The 22681-nt window shown below is 39.7% G+C and overlaps 1 protein-coding gene across 2 annotated transcripts; it reads right to left on the minus strand.

The window, feature by feature from the left end:
* Nucleotides 1-688: 688 nt before the first annotated feature.
* On the minus strand, nucleotides 689-21425 carry LOC131797553 (uncharacterized). 2 transcript variants are annotated; one of them, XM_059115183.2, is made up of 2 exons: nucleotides 21319-21425; nucleotides 689-10367 (listed from the first exon to the last, which is right to left on the minus strand). In XM_059115183.2, the coding sequence occupies exon 2, from the start codon at nucleotides 10290-10292 to the stop codon at nucleotides 1719-1721; it is 8574 nt and encodes a 2857-aa protein (XP_058971166.2). In that variant the 5' UTR covers nucleotides 10293-10367; nucleotides 21319-21425; the 3' UTR covers nucleotides 689-1718. The 2 variants fall into 2 exon arrangements, with proteins under 2 accessions (XP_058971166.2, XP_058971165.2); XM_059115182.2 differs by lacking the exon at nucleotides 21319-21425 and adding an exon at nucleotides 15490-15646.
* Between the last annotated feature and the right edge of the window lie 1256 nt (nucleotides 21426-22681).

Genomic DNA, 22681 nt, shown 5'->3' on the forward strand with positions numbered 1-22681 from the left:
CTTACAATATCAACCAGATAAGTGATGAGAATAAAGAAAAATGTCAATTTGGGGATAATTATTTGATCCAATACTAAATTCTTTGAATTAACATAATAAGAATTGTATGGTTGACAGTAGGGAGAATTACAAATTTTATCTAGGAGTTGGTCTAAGTGTTGTTTTGGATTTGAAAGGAAAATCTGGTAAAAATCAGGTATTTGCAGAGGAAACAGCCTATTTCCTATCCCATTTCTAGTAAGGAGTAAGGAGAATTACAAATTTGATCTAGGTGTTGTTCTAGGTGTTGTTTTGGATTTGACAGGAAAATCTGGTAAAAATCAGGTATCTGCAGAGGAAACAGGGCCTATTTCCTGTGCCATTTCTAGTTATTCACAGAAAATTTTTTTTTTTTACCCTTTACACCCTAACATCAGTATGCATATTCTCCATACTGTTCTCTACACATTTCCTTATGGTGCTGACAAGGAGAATTTGTTTAACAGCCAATAACTTTTTTGTTTGATGACTATTTCCTATATTCTAGTAATGTGTGATTCAGGAGTGATATTGTCAGGAGAAATTAGATTCTAGGCACCCTTAGGGGTTATAGGGTTAACACTTTCAGTCTCCCCACAGTGGTGATGACTTGCAGATGTTGGTAATTATCTCCTTGCCTTGCTTTGCATAATCAACTTCTTGCCACACATTATTTCAAATTGAAAAACATGAAACTTTATTTTATTAAAGATAGCACAAAAACTACACTTCTACCGGGTAACAATGCCTTAGATGCCTTCAGTTTTGAAGGTCGTATTAACTTAGTTCGATTAATGACTTTCAAAAAAGCTACTTTTTTGCTGAATTTATTCAAAGGCCGATAGATTACTGTCATTGTAATTCGCATCTCATGGAAACATCTGAAAAGCACTATTTGAAATGCTGCATTGTTAACTTAAGTATTATCAATGACATGTTCTTGTTCGTTCTCACGAAAACTTTGGAGATCAGCCTAAAGTGAGAAAGCACGGTAAATTGAATGATTTCCTACAAAAAAAATTAATCTACATCCAAACAAGCTGTAATGTTTCGAACAAGCTTCCAATAAAATGAGCAATCAGCAGCCCAACTTTTGATGCTTTTTCTACTTGTTACTACTCAATGAAACTGACAAAGTTTCCGACACCCAATTTCTCTCTGTAAGTTTATATTTCTTCCTAGGTCATAAAGACTTAAGAGAAGATTTTTGTGAACAAAGTGAATATAAAGAACTGACGGACTATAATTGACTCAGCCGTGACTAAATTACTTTCAATTATCTAATCATTTTATTGACCTAAGGATTTTGAAAGTAGCCGATAACACTTGTACTTTATCAACTGACTAGTGAACTGGGTCTTTCCGTAAATGGCCAAAATAATAAAATACCAAGTTTTTCGGAAACGAGCGGTAAAGGCGGCTAATTAATGCACTGGACCCAGTTGTTCAAAGACCGATTAGCCCTAACCCAGGGTCAAATTTTAATTCAGGTTTCTTTATTTCTTTGTTCTAAAGTTTTTTAGGGAAAATTTTCACTAATCTTTTTAGAACATCCAATGATCGAATTTTCTCTTAAAGCTTTGAGACCTGAACTCAAATTTCACACTAACCCTGGGTTACCTTAATATAGCTTTGAACAACCCGGGCTAAACAAACCTTTGTGACAGTTAAGAGATTTAAGGGTTCATTAATTCCTACAATCAATTTTGCTTGCACTCGGATCTATCTCGATCGCGTGTCCGATCTGAGCTACGCCTGTCCCTGTCAGATGCTCTGGTTCTGCTGGTATCGGCGTCGCGGTCTTTGTCTTTGCCGCTGCTGTCTCGGGTATTGTGGCGGTCTCCATAGCGAGATCCTGAAGTTCTGTCAGATGGTCTCCCTCCACTTCTTTTGTCCTCTTCTTCTAAGACTGGGGTGCTGCTCCTCAGCTGGGCGGCATAGTCGGGTTCAGACTCTGTGGAGACTTTAGTGGTGGCCTCCACGGTCTCGCCAACGTGATCTCGAGGTTCACTGGTCCTGCCACTTCGTTTGCCGTGTGGGATCTCCTTACCAAGAAGCTCACCAAACTGAGAGTGCTCTGAGTCGCTCCTGCTGAGGTCGCTTGACCTTGAGACGTCCCCGTTAGGAAGACTGCTTTCACTCGTCGAGCGGTATAGCCCAACAGGTCTGTTCATCAACCCTTCTTGATAGGATAGCATTAAACTATGCTGGCGGTGCTTTCGTCGCTTGTCTACGTCCATGATCAAAGTTGTGGAAGCCTGATCGCTGGGAACAGATGTAGCCAGCTGTTCTCGTAAATCCTGGACCTGCTTATCATATTTCTTGATGAGGTCGTCTTTGTCCTTAAGCTTCTTATTCAGGATGTCTTGTTCAGCTTCAACCTCAGCAATCTTTACCTTGCTAAAGTTCATTTCTTCAACAAGTCTGTTGTCAAGCTTGTTTTTGTCGTCAGTCAAGGTCTTAATGTATTCTTTCTGGGTTTCATTCTGCTTCTGAAGGTCGCCGAGAGCAGATTTTCCAACCTCCATTTCTTCCTTAAGACGTTCCAATTTCATTTCTACTTCGAGCTTCTCTTGCTGTAGTTTTTCAATTTTATCGTCTTTCTCCTGGACCTCCTTTCTGAGCGTATCGCTTTGATCTCCCATAAACTTCGTTATTTGCACAGAAAGCTGCTTAGAGCTGTCATCGAACTCGTTTAGTTGTTTCTTTAACTCTGCCACTTGGTTTTTGTACTCGGTTATGTCTTGCTTGGCTTGGTTCAGATCGTTTTGTAACTTGTTGTTTCTGTCGTTAAGTTTTTTCTTCTCCATAAGCAGTTCATCATTTCCTGATTCACCACTTCCTCCTTGTTTTTCTAACTGATCTTGCAGTTCTTGGATCTCTCTCTCAAGCTCGTCAATCTTGTTACCATCCCTCTTGGTATCGTGTTCCAGCTGGGACAACCTGGTATGGAGGAAGTTGTTCTCGTCTTTCAGATTATTGATCTTCTCTTCCAGGTCGTCATTCTCTTCTCTCATCATAGAGTATTCTTTAGTACCTTTCTGTATTTCGCGCTCTAGCTGTGCAACTTTCTCTGACAATTCCTTGATTCTCTTTTCCTTTTCATTGTGGAGATCTCGCGAAGGCCTTCTTTCAATTGTAACTTTGGTGCTCCTCTTCAAATCGCGCTCCAAGTCGGCTTTCTCCTTAGTTAATTTTTGCAGCTGTGCTTCCAAATCTTTAACTTCAGTGTGCACCTCTCTCAACTCCGACTCAAGTTTGTCTTTATCATCCAACAGAACTCTGTTCTTGTTACACTGATCATCATAGTTTTGGTTCACCAGGTTAAGCTCGTGGCGTAGATGATCGACGTCTGCATCCAGCTTCTTTATGTCTGCATCATTTTCTTTAAGTCTTCTTCTGGCTTCCGTTAGGTCCTCTTGAATTTGCTCGTTCTTGTTCTGCTTGTCTTCTAGTTCATTGTGCAGCATTTTAACTTGATCCTCAGCCGCTTCTAACTCGATTTGCAATTTGTCTTTGTCTCTCTTTATCCCGTCTACGTCATCGTCAAACATCATGGGCGGGGCACTTTCTACTGCTTGCACTGTCTGAACCTGAATAATGTCATCAGCTGGTCTGTTCAAACTGTCTTTCAGATCAGCGTTCTCGCTTTGAGCCTGTATCAAATCACTGCGCATTTTCTCGTTGTCGTCGTTTGCCATCTTACGACCTAATTCTGCCTCGTGAAGCTTGAGCTCCAACTGCTGTATATCTAGTTTTAGCTCCTTATTCTCCGCCATCAATCTTCGATTTTCGGCTCTGACGTCTTTCAGCTCGTCGCGTAGCTCTCGAATGTCTTTTTCCAGTTCTTCTTTGTCCTCGGTCAACGTGTTTACTTGATACTGAAATTCGCTATTCTCTTTGACGAGCTTGTTGTAGGATCCTTGTTGATCCCAAGTGCCTTTCTTCAGCTGTCTAATCTCGTCTTTTAGCTTGTCGTTCATGTTGTTCACTTCAGTTACCATCTTTTCTTGTTGAGCTTCTTTTGTCTTGAGAATGTCCATGTCGTGCTCTACGGTCCAAAGTTTGCTTTTAAGCCTTTTAGCTTCCTTCTCTACATCTGCCTTCTCATCTAAAGCCTTTTGAAGTGCTTCAAGGTCTCCTTTAACGTTTATATCAATCGAGTTTAGAGGTATAGTGTCAGTCATGTCCTGGTTCTCGAGCTCCTCCTCCAGCTCAATAATTCTCTTGTCACGATCAGCAAGTTCGTCTTTTAGATCTGCGATTTCGTGTTCCTGGCTTGCTTTCGTCTTTTCGAGTCTCGTGATTTGTCCTTTAGCTCTTTTAAGTTCTTGTTCTAGAGGCGAGAAATTATCCTGACGCCACTTCAACATCTTATCTTTGTCTTCCTTATGTCTGTCCCTTGATGTTTGTAGCTTGTTTTTCAGTTCTGCTTCGCCGTTTCTTAATCTATGCAGTTCATCATCCAAAACATCCTTTTCCCTCTTTTGCTCGTTCAGTTCAGCCTCTAACCTCGCCATCTTGGTGCGATAAGCGGTCATATCACTTTTTGCTCTCTCCTTCTCACGCACAGCATCTTGGCAGCTTGCTTCCAACTCTTGATACTTTTTCCTGCTCACAACATCTTGGTTCTGTTTGGGAACGTCCACTGTGCTCAGTTGATTTTGCAGGGCTTGAAACTTCATCTTTAGCAGAGAAAGGTCATTTTCTGCTTTTTTCTTCTCATATTTAAGCTTCTCGTCAATGACCTTTAAATCTGAGTTTCGCCTCTCCAGGTCAGCACAAACCTTTTTAAGTTTCTCTTTTTCATCCTCCAATTTTGCAATTTTATCTTCCAAGCGCTTGATCTCACTGTCTTTTGACACCAGTTGGCGTTGCAGATCTTCAACATCCCTTTGAGCTCTTTGGTAATTTTTCTTCGTTTCCTTGAGGGTAGCTTGCAGGTTTATAACTTCGTCCTTAAGACGGTCTCGCTCTTCACGTAATGTATCGGACGGACCTGACGCTTGTGAAATCTTGACATCCTTCTCTCGGAGTTCTAACTCGAGTTTCATCTTTTCGTTGCTGATATCCTGGTATTTTTTACGGTATTCCGCAAGCTTATTTCTAAGGTCCTGTAGATGTGCATCGCTAGCTCCAGATTTAGGAACAACTGCAGAGCTCTTAGCTGAGAGCTCTTTCCTCAACTGCTCTATGATTGCTTGGAGATCACTGATCCTACCTTCAAGTATCCTCTTTTCGTCATTGGCGGCTTTTAGGCTGACATTAGCTTCCTTTAGTTGACTGCGCAAGGCCTCAATCTCTTTCTTTGCCGCTTTGAGTTTATCCCTGTAGTCATCCACTTCACGTTGTGCTTCCTCCAGAGCTTTATCCCTCATCTCAATCTCAACTTCCAGCCCGTCGGCCTTCATTTTGTACTCCTCCCGCTGATGCTCTGTATCATGCAACTTCGCTTCCATGTCTTCCAACAGGGCTTGAAGTTTGGCAAGGTTGTCCTGTGCGATACGAAGCTCCTTTTGTAGCTTTGTATTCTCTCTGTCCTTAACGTCAACGTCTTCCCTTAACTCCTCGATAACTTGCTTCAAGCGATCAGAGTCTTTGTCTCCGCTCTCTAGAATAGCGTAAAGCTCGTTTATTTTGCGTTGTTTTTCAATAACGTCGTCATTTTTGTCTAGAAGGTCTTTCTGGGCCGCGTCCAATTGCCGCTGTAGTGCTCTCAGTTTGGCAACTCCAGCCGCTTGCTGTGCCTCGGCAGTACTTAACTTGGTCTGTGCATCGTGCAGTTCGTCTTTTAACAGCTCGAGTTCGCGTTCAGCAGATTGATATTTGTCGTTGACTAAATTGAGCTCGTCAATAGCCTCTGGTAACTTCTTCTCAAGTTCCTTTACACGATTTTCTGAATATGTAAGGTTGGACTCGAGGCGGTGGTTTTTACCTTCAGAATCTCCCAGCTTGTTTTTGTAATCATTTAGTTGCTCACATAAAACATCGTATTCCATTTCACCCCTTTTTAGCTTTTCCTTGAGATCCGCATTTTCGTCTTCAAGGTCAGTTAAAGCATCTGGATCTGAACCGAAATCAAATCCTGGGGCTGCAGCGTATGTTGTTTCAACGTTGGTGACTTGCATAGGCGCAATATTGATGACATCTTGCTTCTCTGCCAGTTTAACATGGAGATCTGCATTCTCATCTTCAAGCCTGTTTTTTTCATCTCTCAGCTCCTCTAAGTCTTTTTCGTCTCGCTGAAGTTCCAGGTTTAATACCTCGATTTTATCCTCCAGGTCCTCGATCTTCTTACGGTTTATTTCGATTTCGTTCATCAGTTGTCTTTTTTCTGCTTCCAGTTCGTCGTTGTCTCTTTCAAGTTCCTTTCTTATGGTCTGGGACTCAGACAACTGATTTTCCAGATCTTCCACTTTCGACGTCGCTATCCTACAGTCTTCCAAAGCACGATCTCTCTCTCCTTGCATGCGAGTTAAGTTCTTCTTTAAATCCGTCAGTGTTGTTCGTCGAAGGTCATTCAGTTCCTGAAGCGCCTTTGCCCTCTCCTCTTTCAAAGACTCGCATGTATTTTGGCTTGACTTTAAACTAGACTCCAAGAATTCGATCCTTTTTTCTAAATCAGTTTTTTTCACTTGCAGTCTTCCAACATGGGCATTTCGTTCCTCCTTTTCTTTGTCATGAACATCAAGGGCAAGGCGGAGATGTACATGATCTTCATCAATGGCGAGCAGTTTTTCTTGTGTCTCTTCTAGACGACGGTGGGCCTGGTCTAGCTGACTTTGTAGAGATGAAATTTCATTTGCATCTGCTACGGACTTGGTTTCCAAAACTGTTATCTGTGTTCGAGCCTCCATCAGCTCCTTCTTGGCATCTTCCTTTTCGCGACTGCTTCTGTCTAACATTTTTCTGAGATCATCTTGCTTCCTCTGCAGTGTACTCATATTGTGCTGAATCTCGATTACTTTCTCTTGAGCTTTCTTAGCGTCTGCTTCTGCTTTAGGAAGACGGTTCTCAAGGGGCTGAAGCTGTTCTTTCAACTGATCTTCCCGAACCTCACTCTTCCTGAGTAGTGACTCCAGCTCGTGAACCCTTTCGTCAGGTGTACTGCGAATCCTTTCTTCTCTGAAGCTTTGTGGAGGTGCGGACTGAACGACAGACACATTCGCCACGGCAGACTGCATACTGTTACCCATCTCCTGAAGCTGGATTTGAAGCTCTTTTACACGATTACGATTAATTTCATTGGCACTTTTATGAGCCTCCACCTCTTTTCTCAAAGACGTAACTGTCTCCTCCAGAGTAGAGACCTTACGTTTGAGTGCGTTAAGCTGTGAATCTTTGTCCTTCACATCTGCCTCTAAACGGCTTATGATGCGGTCTTTCTCCTTTATCTTGTTACGAGACTGTTCAAGCTCTGGTTTCATTTTCCGTAGTTTGTTTTCCAATTCATCAACTTGACTTTGTAGATCATTCCTTTGCTTGATCAACGCCTTGTTGTTTGCCTCAGCGATGTTCAACTTGTACGTCAACGATTCAACATCTTGTTGAAGCAGCTCTTTTGCATCAATCTCCTCACGTAGATCTTTTTGTAAGTCGTCAATCTTGCGTTTCTGCACTTTGTTACGGCTATCTATTTCTTTGTTCTCAGCGCATAGTGTCTCATTTCTTGCTAATTGCGCCCTTAGTTCAGGTCTCAAGTTCTCTAGTTCTTCCTCCAGGTCCTTGCATTTTTTGCTCAATGAGTCTAAAGAAGCTTCGTGCTTCTTCACAGCCTTTCCAAGGGTGGAGTTGACTTTGATCTGTTCTGATAAATCGAGGTGTTTGTTGTTGTAGTCTGCTTTGCTTTGAGTGAGTTTCGTGTTCGATTGACTAAGGTATTCCCTCAGATTGTCGCGTTCAAGAGTCAGGGTTTCCACCTTCTTCGACAACTTCTCGACTTGTGGGGCCAAGTCCTCCAGTTGCTCTCTCAAGTCCGTATTGGTATCCATAAGCTCATCTTCTTCTTTCTCCAAAGCGTTGATTTTGTTCCTCATGTCTGCTGCTTTTTTCTCCCAGTCTTCGTTTTCTGCCCTTAGAGAGTTCAGCTCTCTCTGCAATGAGGCGATCATGTTTTCAAGGCCTTTGTTGTCGCTGTTAAGGTGTTCTTCAACGTTTTGCAACCTTTTATTTTCATTTTCAAGCTCGTAGATCCTTTGACGAAGAGCTGTTAAGTTATTTTCGAAGTCTTGTGGCTGGTTCATTGTGTATGTCACTTCGACTGGTTTGAACACATCTTCGCCACCTGCCCGTTTTGGCTCCATATGCTGCAACTTTTCAAGAACGCCAGCAAGTTCAACTTCAGCATTATCCCTTTCCTTAGTTACCTTTTCTAACTGAGCCTCAAGCTTGCCGATTTCGTTGTCTTTGCTGTCCATCTTTTTATTCAAATGCTTCATTTCATCATCTTTATAGTCGCTGTCGGCGCGAGCACTGGAGAGGTCTGCCAGACAGTTCTCGTACTGTGACTTTAGTTCGGTCAGTTTGCTGTTAAGCACGTCAATCTGGTTGTTCTTCTGAACCAAATCTTTTCTGTACTGCCCCGCCTCTTCCTGAGCTTGAGCAAGCTTCTTCCTCATATTATCAGCAACCTTGCGATGCTTGCTGCTTTGGTTGGACCAGTCTTGAACTTGGGACTCAAACACTACTTTGTCCTTAGAAGTAGTGTCCAAGTCGTCTTCCAATCGTAACAACCTCTGTTGGTAATCGGCGTTTTCTTTTTGCAAGCTGTTCTTTTCTTCTTCTGATTCTCTTAACTTACTCTCCAGCTCTCCAATTCTTATGGAGACGTTGTCAAGATCCCTTTCAACGGCTTCTTTCTCCTTTACATTGCATTTGTGATCGCTGTCGAGATCGGAATATTTTCTTTGCTGTTCCAAAGTGTGCTCATGGAGATTTTCCTTCTCTTTTTCCAACTGCACTATCTTTAACTCCAGCTTAGAAATGGTGACTTCTCGGTCAGCAATATCTCGTTCCAGTTGTTCAATCCGCATCCTTAGATCTTCAATGACCTTGTCTTTCTTACTCATTTCCTTTTTGTCATGATCAATGGTCCGCTCTGCCTTAGCCAGCTTGTTTTTTAGGTCATTGTACTCATTCTTCAATCGCCCATAATTTCCCTTTTCATTCTCAAGCTGCGCTGAAATCTTGTTTTTTTCTCGATTTTCGTCTTCGAACTTTGCCTCCCACTTGTTTATATCCTTAGAAGCTGCATCGAGTTTCCCCTTTAAATCGTAGTTCTCTCCTTCAAGGCGCTTGACCTTCTCATTTAAATCTTGCAATCTTTTCTTCAACATTTCATTTTCATCTTTGAATTGATCACCGAACGAAAACATAGTAGGCGTCGACTCAAGAACAGGCTGAGATTCTACCACTGTGATGTTGTAACTTTTTTCCTCCGGTTCAGAAAGTCGCCTGTTTAATTCGTTTTCAAGATCTTTTATCTTTGCTTCATAAGCGCGTAGCTCTGCCTCCTGTTGGCTGTTCTTGTCTCGTAGTGATTTTTCTAACCTTTGCAAGTTGGACAAGGTATTTTCTGCTTTGTCGCGGGCGTCTTCGGCCATTCTGATCTCACTCTCGGCCCTAGCGAGCTTTTCGACGAGCTCGTTCTTCTCCTGGCGTAGCTTTTCATTGGTCTGTTCATCCTCGTCATGCTGGTCTTCAGCCTGATCAAGCTCTGCCGAAAGTTGGCCAGTTTTCTTCTTAAGGACCTCCAGAGCAGCTTCAGACTTGTTGACCTTCTGTTTGAGTTCCAGGATGGTGTGATTTTGAAGATCATTGATGATGTTTTCCAACTTCTCAACCTGTTTAACTTTGGTCTGAAGCTCCCCCTTGCTCGAGTCGGCCTTCTTCTGACTTTCCACTAAGACCTTCTGCAAGTCGCCGATCTTGCCGCTTTTCTCGCGGAGTTCTTTACGCAACTTCTCGTTTTGAGCATTAAGATCTTCTTTCTGAAGCGTCAGGCTATCTTTCTCTCGATTGTACTTTTCCGTGGATAATTCCAAATGTCTTGTAGTCTTGACATTTTCTTTCTGGGCTTCATGGTACTTGTTCTCGATGTCGTAGCTATATGCCTTCAGTTCTTCATACTCTCGTAACAATCTCTCGTATTCGTCAGCCCACTCATGATTGGCCTCTGTTATCAGACGGATTCCAGATTCTTCATCCTTTACCACTGTTGAAGTGACAGGATTTGAGGGCAACGTCCTCCCAGAACCTTTACGCCGAGTAGACATGGCGCCTGACGTAGTTTCTTGTTTTATCGCTGAGTGGAGCCTTCCTTGACTTGCAATAAGATGAGGTCAGAAAAACTGCAATTATAAATATTGAATTATTAACACCATATTAAGTTTTTCCAGGAATCACTTTTGATGAAAGTGTCCTAGTTAATGAGCTTTGTATCACTTAAACCTTTAACCTCTAAGAGTGACTGGCATCTAACTTCTCCTTACAGTGTCACCTCTGAATCAAACATAAAGGTCTTAAGAATACGGGAAATAATCAACAACTAAAGAAGCTCTTGATTGGTAAATAAATTCTTCTTCGCGGTTTAAAGGAGTATTATTTTATTCTGTTGTAAAGCACCAGCAATCGTATACTTCGAGACGAAGCTTCTTTGCTCCTTCTTTGACGTAAAAAGCTGACCAATATTGACTCTTTCTGAGAATTGGCGGAAAAGGAAAAAAAAAAACTTTCGCGACATAATGTTCTTTTTTTTAAAGTTTCAGCAAATCAAGCAATTTTGCGCCGCAATAGTGATTGTGAAAGTAGGATTTGAAGAAGTTGCAGAGATGATTTTTACACGTTTATAAATCGCAAAAATAAGTCGATGACCTAACTAGTTTTCTTTAAATACATTTATCCTAAGGAGTGTTATGTAAAAAACAAATTCGATCTTTAGGGACTTTCTATCGATTCTCGATATTCTCAGAAATATACTCTCAAGTGAAAGAAGTGAAGACAGCAAACGTGAAACGTCATTTGCCGTAAACGCTATGCTTAACCTCTCTAATAGATCATAGACGATGCCAAAATGTGGATAGAAAAAAAAATGGCTCTCGAGGCGCAGCTGAGTATGTCACTTAACACATTCTGACGTCTTTTTTGATCTACTACTGAACTGAAATCCGAGGCAGCATGCCCATGAAACAAAAAAAAAATTGTTCATGGTGACGTTATCTATACGTCTATTCTTATATAGACCCTTATTGTATAAAAAGTAATTAGTTACTAGACCCTTGAGGCTCTTGACGCGGGTCTTTTTAGAGTGTAAGTAATTTCTTCTTAAAGGGGCGTATAGAGCACTCTGCGATTGAGTGTCTTAGACCCAAAACCAAAGCAATCAAAACAGCCAATCATAGCTATCAAAATATCATCAGGAGCCAATCAGAATTCGAAGTGAAAACAAGCAGATTGCATGAAGCGCAGGAAAACGTAAGTTACCAAGCCGCGATTGGTTTTAGTATTGAATGTGATTGGTCGGGCAAAAGTTTTATCGACCAATCAAATAATGAAATAAAACGAAGCCGAAGCAATCCTGGATTATTTTCGGCGCTCAATTTAAAATTCTTCTTAATCTCAAAGCAAAGCGAAAGATTGTCTGGGGTAACCTTCGGGCTTATTTGTTGATTCGATAAATCAAATCAAATATCAAATAGTTTCTACAGTTTTGTTGATTTTGTTTCCCATGGAAGTTGACATCTTTCCACCAAAGTATGTGTCAGAAATCTCTCCTCTCTACACGAGACTTTCTCTACGAACTTTAAATGATTGTAATTAAATTTGAGTTAATCAAAACGACGATTTTTTTGCTCAACGCAGTAATATCTTTCACCCCTTAACTCTTAGAGGTGATTAACAGGTAACTTCTCCCCATAATATCCTCACATAATCCAGCAAACAGGTAATGAGAAAACTCAAACTTATCAGGTAGGGGTTGTAATTTTGATCTACCACCAAATTCGCGTAACTAACTTATAAGGAAATGTGTAGCAGCTAGATGGGAGAATTAGCAATCAGATCTTGGGAATTAATGGTTTAAATAGCCAATCATTTTGTCCCCGTTTAGAGGAAGATGGGTTTGAAATTCCGTGAATTCGATTTATCGTCTATAGGATACGATAGACCTTCGCGGGTGTTCGCGAAAAAAATTATTGACGCACTGTTTGAAGGCATTCACCCTTAATTATACATCAATGGAAAGGTTATCAAATGTGCTATCTAGCAAAAACCTTTTTTCGCGTGAGCTTGATCTATTAATAAACCGACTGAGGCGCGACAACTCGAAACGGATGATTTTTATTTAACATTTATGACCGCACAGATGAAACTTCTGCACAATTTTAATCGGGAGGGATAGGTCTTCCAAATCGTGTGGGGTTTTTTCAATATCGTTATTGGTTGCTTTGCAATTTAAAGGAAGCTCGCAAAGTACTCTTTTAAACAAGAAACATTTTCGTGAAATCGAAGTAGTTTTTGTTGCTTCCAAAGTTTTGCCAACATTCACGCATTCCACATGACAAGCTTTTTCAGCACTCTGAAAACTAGCAATACCGAATGCCAACAGAAAGCGGAGTCTCTGGAGACTCTCAGCAAAAACATTTCAGCCCATGACACGTCCTCGTTCGATTCACTGGCCGGTAATTTCGATTTAAAGTTTTTTTTAAATTTTAACGAGGCTTAATCACGCAATCATGAGATTTTCTAGCCCTTCTTTTGTTTTGAATTATTTTTCTCTGTTTTTTATTTCCTACGATGACGGTAAATACTTTTCCTCTGTAGAATTGCATAGTTTTTCATCTGTTTTCGGGGGGCGAGTTTGGATATGGCACTCTTATAAATTGTATTATCAATAACTTACAACCAATAATACACGGTACATTCGGATCCTTTTGAAAAGTTCGTGTTATTCTACCGCTACATGCTCTGATGAGTAAGTCTGATTGTTAAGGTTAATTTGCAAAAATTAAACGATTCAGTGACCACACAGAGCGGCGAGTAACTATTTTCCACGTCAGCTGATTACAGAGTAGGTTAATGATGTAAATTCTTTGCAGAATAATGAAAGGAGCGGTGTGAAATGTGTTCAAAAAGTTTTGCGTGAAGTTATCTTTCTTGATCTCATTTACGCTCTTTGTTAGTTCAACGAGCTCTTGTGGATTCTGCGATTTTTATACGAGCTTGCGTGCGTGTTTTCATAATTCTATACGTCGATTTGCGCACATCGCAATTGTTTGTTGTTTATTGGAACGTAGAAATGTTAGAAAAAAAGGGATGCTGTAAGATTGCATCTGATGTCACGTCCACGGGAAATCCATTGTGGCTAAAGCTAGGATTCCATTTCGCAATCGTGTCTAAGGGCGTGAATGTGAGAGTGCAATAAATGAAGTTGAATTTGGTGGAGACTTGATTTCATAAGCGACGACAGCAGAGAAATTTTTTTTTCGAATTCTAAAGCTATTCTCGCTATTTTAGGCAGAAGAATTTTAATCGTCGATGCCCCATTGATCAAAAATACCGCTGAATTCGTATTTTTCACTCATTGCATTGTTGGCTTTGGGCCATCAGATTTTAGAAATACCTTAAAACCTATTACAGCGTCATTAGATCGAGTTGGACGATGGAACAAAGATCATGACACGAACTCACGAATTTTCGCCTCTGTTGTGCGGACTTAGTTATATTGTCGGTATGCTTTCATATTTCATGGTTAGATTGGCTAGAAATTTGCGTGATTTTGCCTTCTGCTAGGCGAAAAATCTCGAGTTTCTTACAAAGTGTTAGGGAAATTAAACCACTTGTTTTCCTTCTTTTGTACTTGTCTCAGCGGAAATCTAACTGGAATTGTAGGGAGGAGCTACTGACAGAATTGCCTCGTTATGCAGAAAGTAGCTAAATTTTTCACCCGAAAAAAAAAAAGCAAAACAGCGCGTCTCCCTGATAGATTATGCTCTTTGGAAACGTTTGTCGAGCTCAGGAAGGTTACAAGTTCAAACAAATTACGAGTGTTCGCCAAACAACTTTAATGAAAGGATTGAATAAGAACTCATTTGCCTGCAGCGGTAATCGTTACCATTATAATAAAGATACTTCGAACTTGCATTTGCATACACTCTTGAGCTTTTTCATCGAAATATCACGCCACGCGCACGATTTTATCGAGAAGTTTATGTGAAAATGGCAGCTGTGGGAAAAAAGCACTCAGCCAACAGATTTTACAAAGTTTTCAGACTTTAAGATGGAAAGCAATTACATATGCATGATGTGTTTGGCATTATTCGACCATGAAACCACCAAATTTCAACGAAAAAATTCTATCTTTATTTCGATAATACTGTTTGTTTAGTCTGGCTCGACGAATTTATTCGGCTGAAGAGGAAAAGGTATCGGTTGTGTCAAAAACAGGTACACTTAACTTAGGTTTTCTCTACACGTAAACAGAATGAGTGTCATTGTCCTTTGTACAATAGAAACTTTCATAATTACAGAAGTTATCAACAGCTATCCTGAGAAAATTTTCAAAAACTATTACCTTACTCCTTGCAAAAACATTTTAAGTGTATACGTCTCGGGATTAAACACGATAGTTCTTGGGATATCTTCGAAGTTCATTGTTCCAAAGCGAGATTCCTTCGAGAAGTTTTTATCAATTATTGCGTTACATTCTTTGTGAAAGGAAAATGATAAGACTTCAAAACACCTCATTGAGAAGTTTCTAGTGCTGTAAGTGACTTAAATTGCAATGCTATTCAGAGGCAACTTCTAGCTTACGGTCTCAGACTGAAGGATCTTCTTGTTAGCCGATCGATTACTTTAATAAACACTGGAGGTTTTCCCGATACTTGAAAATTTGATTAAGTAAGCACTGTGGTTTTTACGTAATCTTACGCCCTGCAGAAATATTGAACTTTTTATCGGACTTGTCGTGGTTTTCGCACATCAGGACTGAATGCGCTTGTAAACTTTGATTGTAAGAATGTGCTAACATCTTTGATAAGTAAATAGACCTCTTAAAAGGAATCCTACCACCCTGCTGGGAGAATGTAAGATATGAAACTTTCGTTCGAAACTTAAATATGCTGTAGGTGGGTGGATTTATCGCAGCGTTTAGATGGCTTTGGCTAAAGTAATTGGATCAGTTCGAAAATTTCACTGTACATTTTGGCGGTTTATCGGAAAACATAATAAATCCTAATGTTTCGACAAACTAACTAATTTAATACACAGTGGCGAGATCAATACAAGATAAACACTTCTTGTGACACCCGATTATGAACTTTCCTCTTTGGAAATTGATGTTGTAATCCCTGAATGAAAGATTGAATATCGCCTAAAATAATATTGAAGCGAGTCAAGCACTGGGTTAACCACCGCCCCAGTTTGGTAAGGTAGAAATTGCTGCAAAGTGTGGCTAATAAAATGTTTCAAACTTACCCAAAACGCCACTGTTTTTGCTGTTCGTAACGCGCCAATCGATGAAATCGCTGGATGAAATCGGGTAATCGCAGAGATGAACTCACGTGAATCTCCTCGCAGAGCAAAGCTACACGCACAATAGAAGGCAAGCTTCAACTCGAAACATGGCGAAGAGTTCGCATTTATTATTTTTCTTGTTCCGCGTCGCTTCCAAGGGACAAAGAGAGGAGCATGATCACAAAAGGATTCTAGAAGGTTTCGTTTTAAAACCCAATCAAAGCGCTCGCCATTGAATAGGCTGAAAAGGCTCAGCGGAGCTAAAAAACATTCCAAAAATTTTTCCTCCCATGGGCTTTTTGGATCAATAAAAGACATGGTTGGTGCTTGCGAAAACCTTTCTCTTTAATATAGTAATTAAAGACAATGGTTAAACACTAATTATTTTCTTTAATCCTAGTTACGAGTGTAACCCTCTAATCAGCCCAAATAGTGAATCTGTAAAGACATTCCGATGGAATACAACGCTTGAAGCTCAGGTTGTCTGACACGATCAAATTTCAAGCCTTCGTTTAATTTTCATCTTTAAAATCCTTCGCGTTTGTCCATTTAAATTTTTTGACCCGCTGTTATGCAAATGAAGTCCTGAATGACTAACTGGGGTGTTTCTTTATTTGATTTTCGGTTATTTGAATTCGATTTAACAAGAAATGGCTTGATTGGCAGGTCAAATACTAATAAACGATAACGTGATTTAACAGAGATAGGATAGTATTCTCAAGTCAATTGATTAATATGGATATGGTATGTACTAGCGAATTTCTTCCAGACGGGCATAAAAATGCAGATCAATAAGTTAAGAACTTTTACGTGAAGTTATCGATCCTGATTTCCGTTGCACTGTTTGTCAACTTTTTCATTTAACAAAGAACCCATACCTTTTGTGTCAATCTGCAGACATTGTGTAAATTTATTGTTTATCGGCTCCGTTAGGCAGGTCAGGACCAAAATAGATCGTGGGTTTTCGTTCGAAAAGAAATTTTTTTTTTTGTTTGGCTTTGAAAAACATACTTTCGACCTCTAATTTTCTTTCGAGTTTCGTAATCCATAAAGGGAGTTCGTGCCGGGCTAGTGTTCATTAGGTGGTTGTTACTATCCGTAAAAGGGAAATATAAATCGCATTGAAACTAGTTTAGCAAATATTTACCGCCCTTTTCGAAGCCGTAGGTTTCAAAGGAAAGCCGTCACAAACTTGAAAATATACCGCTGTCTGACGAATAGTTCCTACAGGGAAGTCACAACAGGGGCTCCCTGCCAACTCAAAAGACATGTCGGATAGAGGAAGTCGCCAGATGACAAAATTCTTACGAAATAGTGTTTTTTTCATGACGCCATGCATAGCTGAAAAAGGGCTTTCAGTAAAATTTTGAAATCTTGAATATCTCCGTGTGATAGTAACTCTGTAACCCCTCAGATGTGATGAGCAATTCTCTTATCTCGCCGTAAAACATTTCTATGTAAATCATTTGTATATTCGCATTACAAATTTGCTGGTTATTAGAATTTGCATGTTGATCACCTCTGGGAGTTAGAGCAGTCGAGTTGAAGTAGAAAACGGTCTTTGTGCGCTCAGAGGGCTTTGAAGTTTGTTGCATTCCGTCAAAATTAAAATTAAATTATCTGTAAACCTCTTTAGTCCTAAAAACATTTCTTGTACAGTCACTTTTCTCATTTCAGTCGTGATGATGTTGGAAAAAAAGAAGTTTAGAAGACGGAACCGCTTTTAAACGCAACATTTGCTTTCGTTGTTTGTTTGCTTCCATGAGCTTGGACGTTTCTAGCTTCCAAATTTATCCATACATCAAAGAAATCTACCATTCTCTGAATAAATCTGGGAAGGGACTTGAGTTCGGTGAGATGTCATGATCAATATTTCGCAACAAACTTATTTCATGTAATTTTTAAAAACATTCCAAAGTTGTGAAATATGGAATGGTCGAATGATTATAATCCCCCTGGGAAACTCCACTGTTAACGCTATTCCGATACAATGATGATGTTTATGATTTTAACACTTTAGATTGTTTACTTTGTTTACGTAAGCTCTCGTCAAGTTTAGATCACATCGCGTTGCCCAATATTATCGGCTTTCGTTGTTTGTTCCAGAAACTTTGGACGTTTCTAGCTTTTTATTGCATCAAAGAAATCTTTTCTCTGACGCACATGCATTGGGGGTAGAATGAAACTGTGGCGGAACTTAGGGTTAATAAATTGTCATAGTCAATACTTTGCAAAAAAATTTACATGTGATTTTAAAAACGATCTAGAATATTTTGGACTGAAAAGGGTCACGTGATTACAATCGTTCTAGAGGAAACTCTGACACAGAAACATCGAGGCAGAAAGAAATAGGGGGAAAACTTAGCTTAGTGAGTTGTCATGGTCAATGTTTTGCAACAAATTTGTCACATGTGATTTTAGATACATTCCAGGTTGTTTCGGACTGAAAGGGGTCAAATTATTACATCCTTACTGAGATCATTGGTTTTATCAGCTGTGTTGATAATATAAATTGGCCATCGATTTTCTTATGCTGACGTTTGGAGTGTTAATCCTTTAATTTGTCAGATAACTCATCGATTGTCGTTTTCGTGATTTTACCATAAGGTTACTGATTCTAACACTTCAGATTGTTCAGTTTGTTTAAGTAAGCTGTCGTCAAGTTTAGAACACAATGCGTTGCTCAATTATTAGTCAAGTCAAGAGTCAGAAAGTGACGAGAAATGCAGGTAAGTTAGTGTTAACGACTGAGTCGAAAACGTAAATTGGTTGCCGTAAAGAGTTAAAAGGCTGACGTTTTGAGCGTTAGCCTAACGCTCGAAACGACAGCCTTTCAACTCTACGGCGGCCAATTTACGTTTTCAACTCAGCTGTTAACGCTAAATTACCTGCTACACTCTCCCACTGACGCAACACCACAGTTTCGTTATAAACATACCCCCTTTATTCAGTGACGAGAAATATCTGTTAAGATAAATCAATTTGCTGTCTTGTCTTCGCTTATTTTTCTTGTATTTTATCAAAATCTATCAAGTTAAGTCCTCAGACAATCTACTTGGTTTGTGAAGGAAGACATTTCACTTTTACTAAACTAGGAACTTCCTAATTCTATTTGGTATTCAGTATATTTTTGGAACAATTTTTCAGTTGAATATCAAAAGCAATACGTGATTACAGGAGCTTTCTTTACTTTGCTCTGAGACTGGTCCAGAAAACTTGAGCCTCTCTCTCAACCATTCAGATGGAAAAATTAAATTTCGGCCTGGTCACTTATATTTTCTCGCACTTCAGGCAGTTTTCTTTAGTTTTCTTTGTTTTCTCACCGACATCCCCTTTCTCTGCTTTGCCGTTGAAATAGTCGCGATTTTGGTTTTCTCGAAACTCAATCGAAAAGAGTTCGTGGAAGACACTTCAGAAATTGTTACATTCTGAAGGAACTCATTACGATATGTCAAGTTATAACCCACCCATTAATTTTCGTGCGATTTTACTATACATCACGTGGTGCAAAATCATCGGACAGTTATCACGTAATAGCCCCCGTCTACGTCGATATTTTTCTTCAGGTTATTTCCGTTAAAAAAACAAACAAAAAAACAAACAAAGCCAGCGGAAAAAAAGGTAGCTCAAGAGTTTCACTTTTTCATCTTCATCACTCACCTGGAAGAAAAACGAACTCATTTTGCCGAATCCAGCAGTAGCAATATTAAAAGGCTGATCTCATATGCTGCTCCGGAAAGTAAAAAAGTCGACAAAATTTGCTGTCAACTCGCGTTACCGAAATTAATGGGAAATACATAAAATTATGATAGAAAAACAAAAAAAACCTTGTGGCTCTTTGATATGTCGGCTGACAATGTCCTTGGCCGAGAGATGGTCCTCAGAATTTCACACCTGTCCTCGAAGCTTCGCTTATCAGGCAAATATTAATTTTTCGGACAATATCTCAGCCGTCGATGTTATCAACCGACATACCAGCTCCCTAAAGGGCTGAAAGGGTTTGTTTGCTAATTATTTTACACGTTGTGCACAACTCTTGGTCGATATTTATTTTCTCTCCGTGAAATGGCCCCGGAGCTGTTTGGGGGGATTGGGCAGCTGAGCACCGTTTAGGCCTTTCGTTGCATATGTAACATAAATAGATAACTGAATTAGAGTAAAAAATACCTTAAAATCATTAATATCAAATGGCAACTGGTACAGGAAACAAGAAAAATTTCCCAGTCGATGTCTAGCCGCGACAAAAATAAATATAAATTAGGTATCGAGTTAACAAAAAGAGGAATACAGTCAAGTCTGTATTTAGCGGTCACCCACTAGGAATGGCGGGGCAATTAACTTTGGGAGAGAAACATGTATTATAAAATTACTGGAAAGATTATTCTTGGTTTTATTTTAGTGGTTCATCCTTAAGTAATCGTTCGGTTCAGGTAGAAGAAATTGCAAACTTGGTAAAGGGTGACCGCGACAGCTCAATAGAGGTGACCGCATCATAGAAGTGAAAATTACAATGATAAAGAGGATATAAATTCGGGACTTTAATACAGGTACGACTGAATTTTGATTAGAATTGAGTTAACGGTGTAGGGCTCTCCATTCCCAGTCACACGTGCGTCATCAACTTGCACCCCGCAGTTTGGTGCATTATATGAAACATTTTATAAACTATAAAAGGCGAAAAGCCTGCGTTTTAGAGTGCGAAAAAAAAATCCACACTTGATTAAAAATTGACCGACTCAGAAACGTCGAGTTTTGTTCTTATACTGTTTACTAGAAAATAAGAGCACGTCCCGTAGAGCTTTGTGAAAGTAAAACCAAAGGAACCAGAACGTCTAACGATAAAACAAAAAAGTTGTCAACGAGTACTCAATGTAGATTCATGTCAAGTGCCTGAAGCGCAGGAAGACGAAATAACTATGTCGCGATTGTCTTTGGCTTTGCATCTGATTGGATGAAAGGATGGCGTGCGTTTTCTGGACCAATCACAGAGCGAAGTAAAGGAAACCTACGGTAGTTCTGCATTAATTTTATCATCTGATGAACGATTGCTCAATTGACCAACCTGTGACAAATTTCGATCATTTCGATGAAAGAGGTATTTTCGGACTATGTTATCAACAATGTAGCTAATTACTCCTTTCACTCCCGGAAGTTACCAATAAGTAATTTCTCCTGACATTATCATCTCAACTTCGAGCAAGAGGGTAATGTGAAGAAAGGAAAATATCAATTAGGGTGTCTTGCTTGATGTAGCTCCAAATTTTCAGAGCCAAACTTTTAGAGAATATGAGATGTCAGCTTTGCGAATACACTCCACTTTTGTTTATCTTTACTGAATTTCAGCTGACAAAAAAAAACAACCAGGGGAATGGTGTGGCTGAAACAGAACACTTACATGACACCACACCCTAATCAAATGAGAATCTAATAATGTATTTTCCTTCTTGAGGTCTTGATCTTGTCAAATCTTATCTACTAAGTATTCAACTTATCGAAATGTCTCTTTGAATACATGATGAACCATATTCTGTTCTAGCAGAATCTCACACTTTAAAATGTTCTTCGTAATCTCTCAGAGTTGTTTTACTTAACAGATTCCTCTCTCAATGTTTAATTTTAGCTATGAGTTATCATTGCTTTAGGCACAGACAGCTCAACTTGCGGTTAGATCGAAGGGATATTAAGTACACATTGGGAGTTTTCACTTATGCGGGAAATTAATCTTTCAATTTTAGTGAAGAAAAGTGAAGCTATCCGAAATAGTATGGATTTATTAGAACATGGACTTACCTTATTTAAAAGTATAGGTGCTTTTTAAAGTGCTTTTCGCTGTGTTCACAGTATGTTTCATATGATCGGCCTGTTTCGGGAATACCTCTGTTCATGGACGCTTATTAATGCAAGGTTTACCTCTGAGTTGTTTATTCTGTGCGATTTATTCGTTTTTGTCTCATGGGGGTAATTTAGCAAATAGGAAGCACTTTTTGAGTGCCTTGTTTGCTTCGATCCGATTTAAATCTCGGAGGTGGAACTAAGAAGAACACATTTCTCACGACCCTTGACTCGTGTATTGTGGGGGGGAACACGTCCTAAAGCTCTCATTGGCTGAAATGTTGACGTTGGGTGATTTGTGTTCCTCAGTGACTAAGTTTACAGAATAGCCTCTTGAGAAGGGTTTAGGACTAATTAATTAGGCTACGATGTGTAACGTGTGGGCGAGTTTCCTTCGAGCCTTGTCCTAAGAGAGAGTGCACAAAAATTGCGACAACTCGTGGGTTTGAAAATGGAATGACCAAAATTTCAGCACCTTTGTCCAAATGACAATCGTTCAACGTTTTTAAAAGATACAGGAAAGGATGTTAACATCACCTGAAGCTTTCCAAAGGAGACATATCAATTTAGTTGAAGCAGATTTACATCAAATTAAATATGCGTTTAAACCTTTCACACTTGAGCAGCCTTTCTCCAGGCGGGAGTTTGTTTCGCAAAACTGGACCAGCCTGTGATTTTCTGGGGCGCAGTATCAAAAATTCCAACATGGTGAATGACGAACTGTCGATAGTATATATGGCCCAGAATTGGGGCCGGAAGGAATTTGTCGCTTTCAGATAAAAAGCCGAGCGCAACCTATAAAACCAATATACGTAAGATGCATTTTTTTTTGCTAAAATTATGAAATTTATGAGGCGTTTCTAATTTCTCCTCACAATATCACCCCTGAATTACGCATTAAGGTCACGAGAATAAAGGAAATAATCACCCACTAAAAGCTTCCTGTTTGTTAAACAAAATCTCCTTGTTAGCACCTCAGGGAATGTATAGAGAGCAGTATTGAGAATACGCAAACTGATGCTAGGATGTAAAAGGTTAACGCAGTAAGTGCCGATTTTTGAAGCCATGGTAAGCTCCAAGTTTGATGACCAAAACACTGAAGAGCCAATAGACTATCTTGAGATTTTGGTTGGACCCAATTTAAAACAGAACTTGACTAGTCTCATGTTTGTTTTAAAAAGTTTACTGACGTATACCTTCATCCAAGTGACGGGATTGATCCGAAAGAAAAGATCATTTCTTTTGTTTATTGTGGACTGGATCACTGGATCTGACCTTGTCTCTATAGAATGAATTTTATCGATGTCGCATTTCTTTGTTG

The sequence above is a fragment of the Pocillopora verrucosa genome, chromosome 6 (assembly GCF_036669915.1).
Source record: "Pocillopora verrucosa isolate sample1 chromosome 6, ASM3666991v2, whole genome shotgun sequence".
Classification (NCBI taxonomy): Eukaryota; Metazoa; Cnidaria; class Anthozoa; order Scleractinia; family Pocilloporidae; genus Pocillopora; species Pocillopora verrucosa.

Coding starts and splice junctions, on each gene's coding strand:
- LOC131797553 (XM_059115183.2), bottom strand. CDS start 10,292: ATGTCTACTCGGCGTAAAGGTTCTGGGAGGACGTTGCCCTCAAATCCT.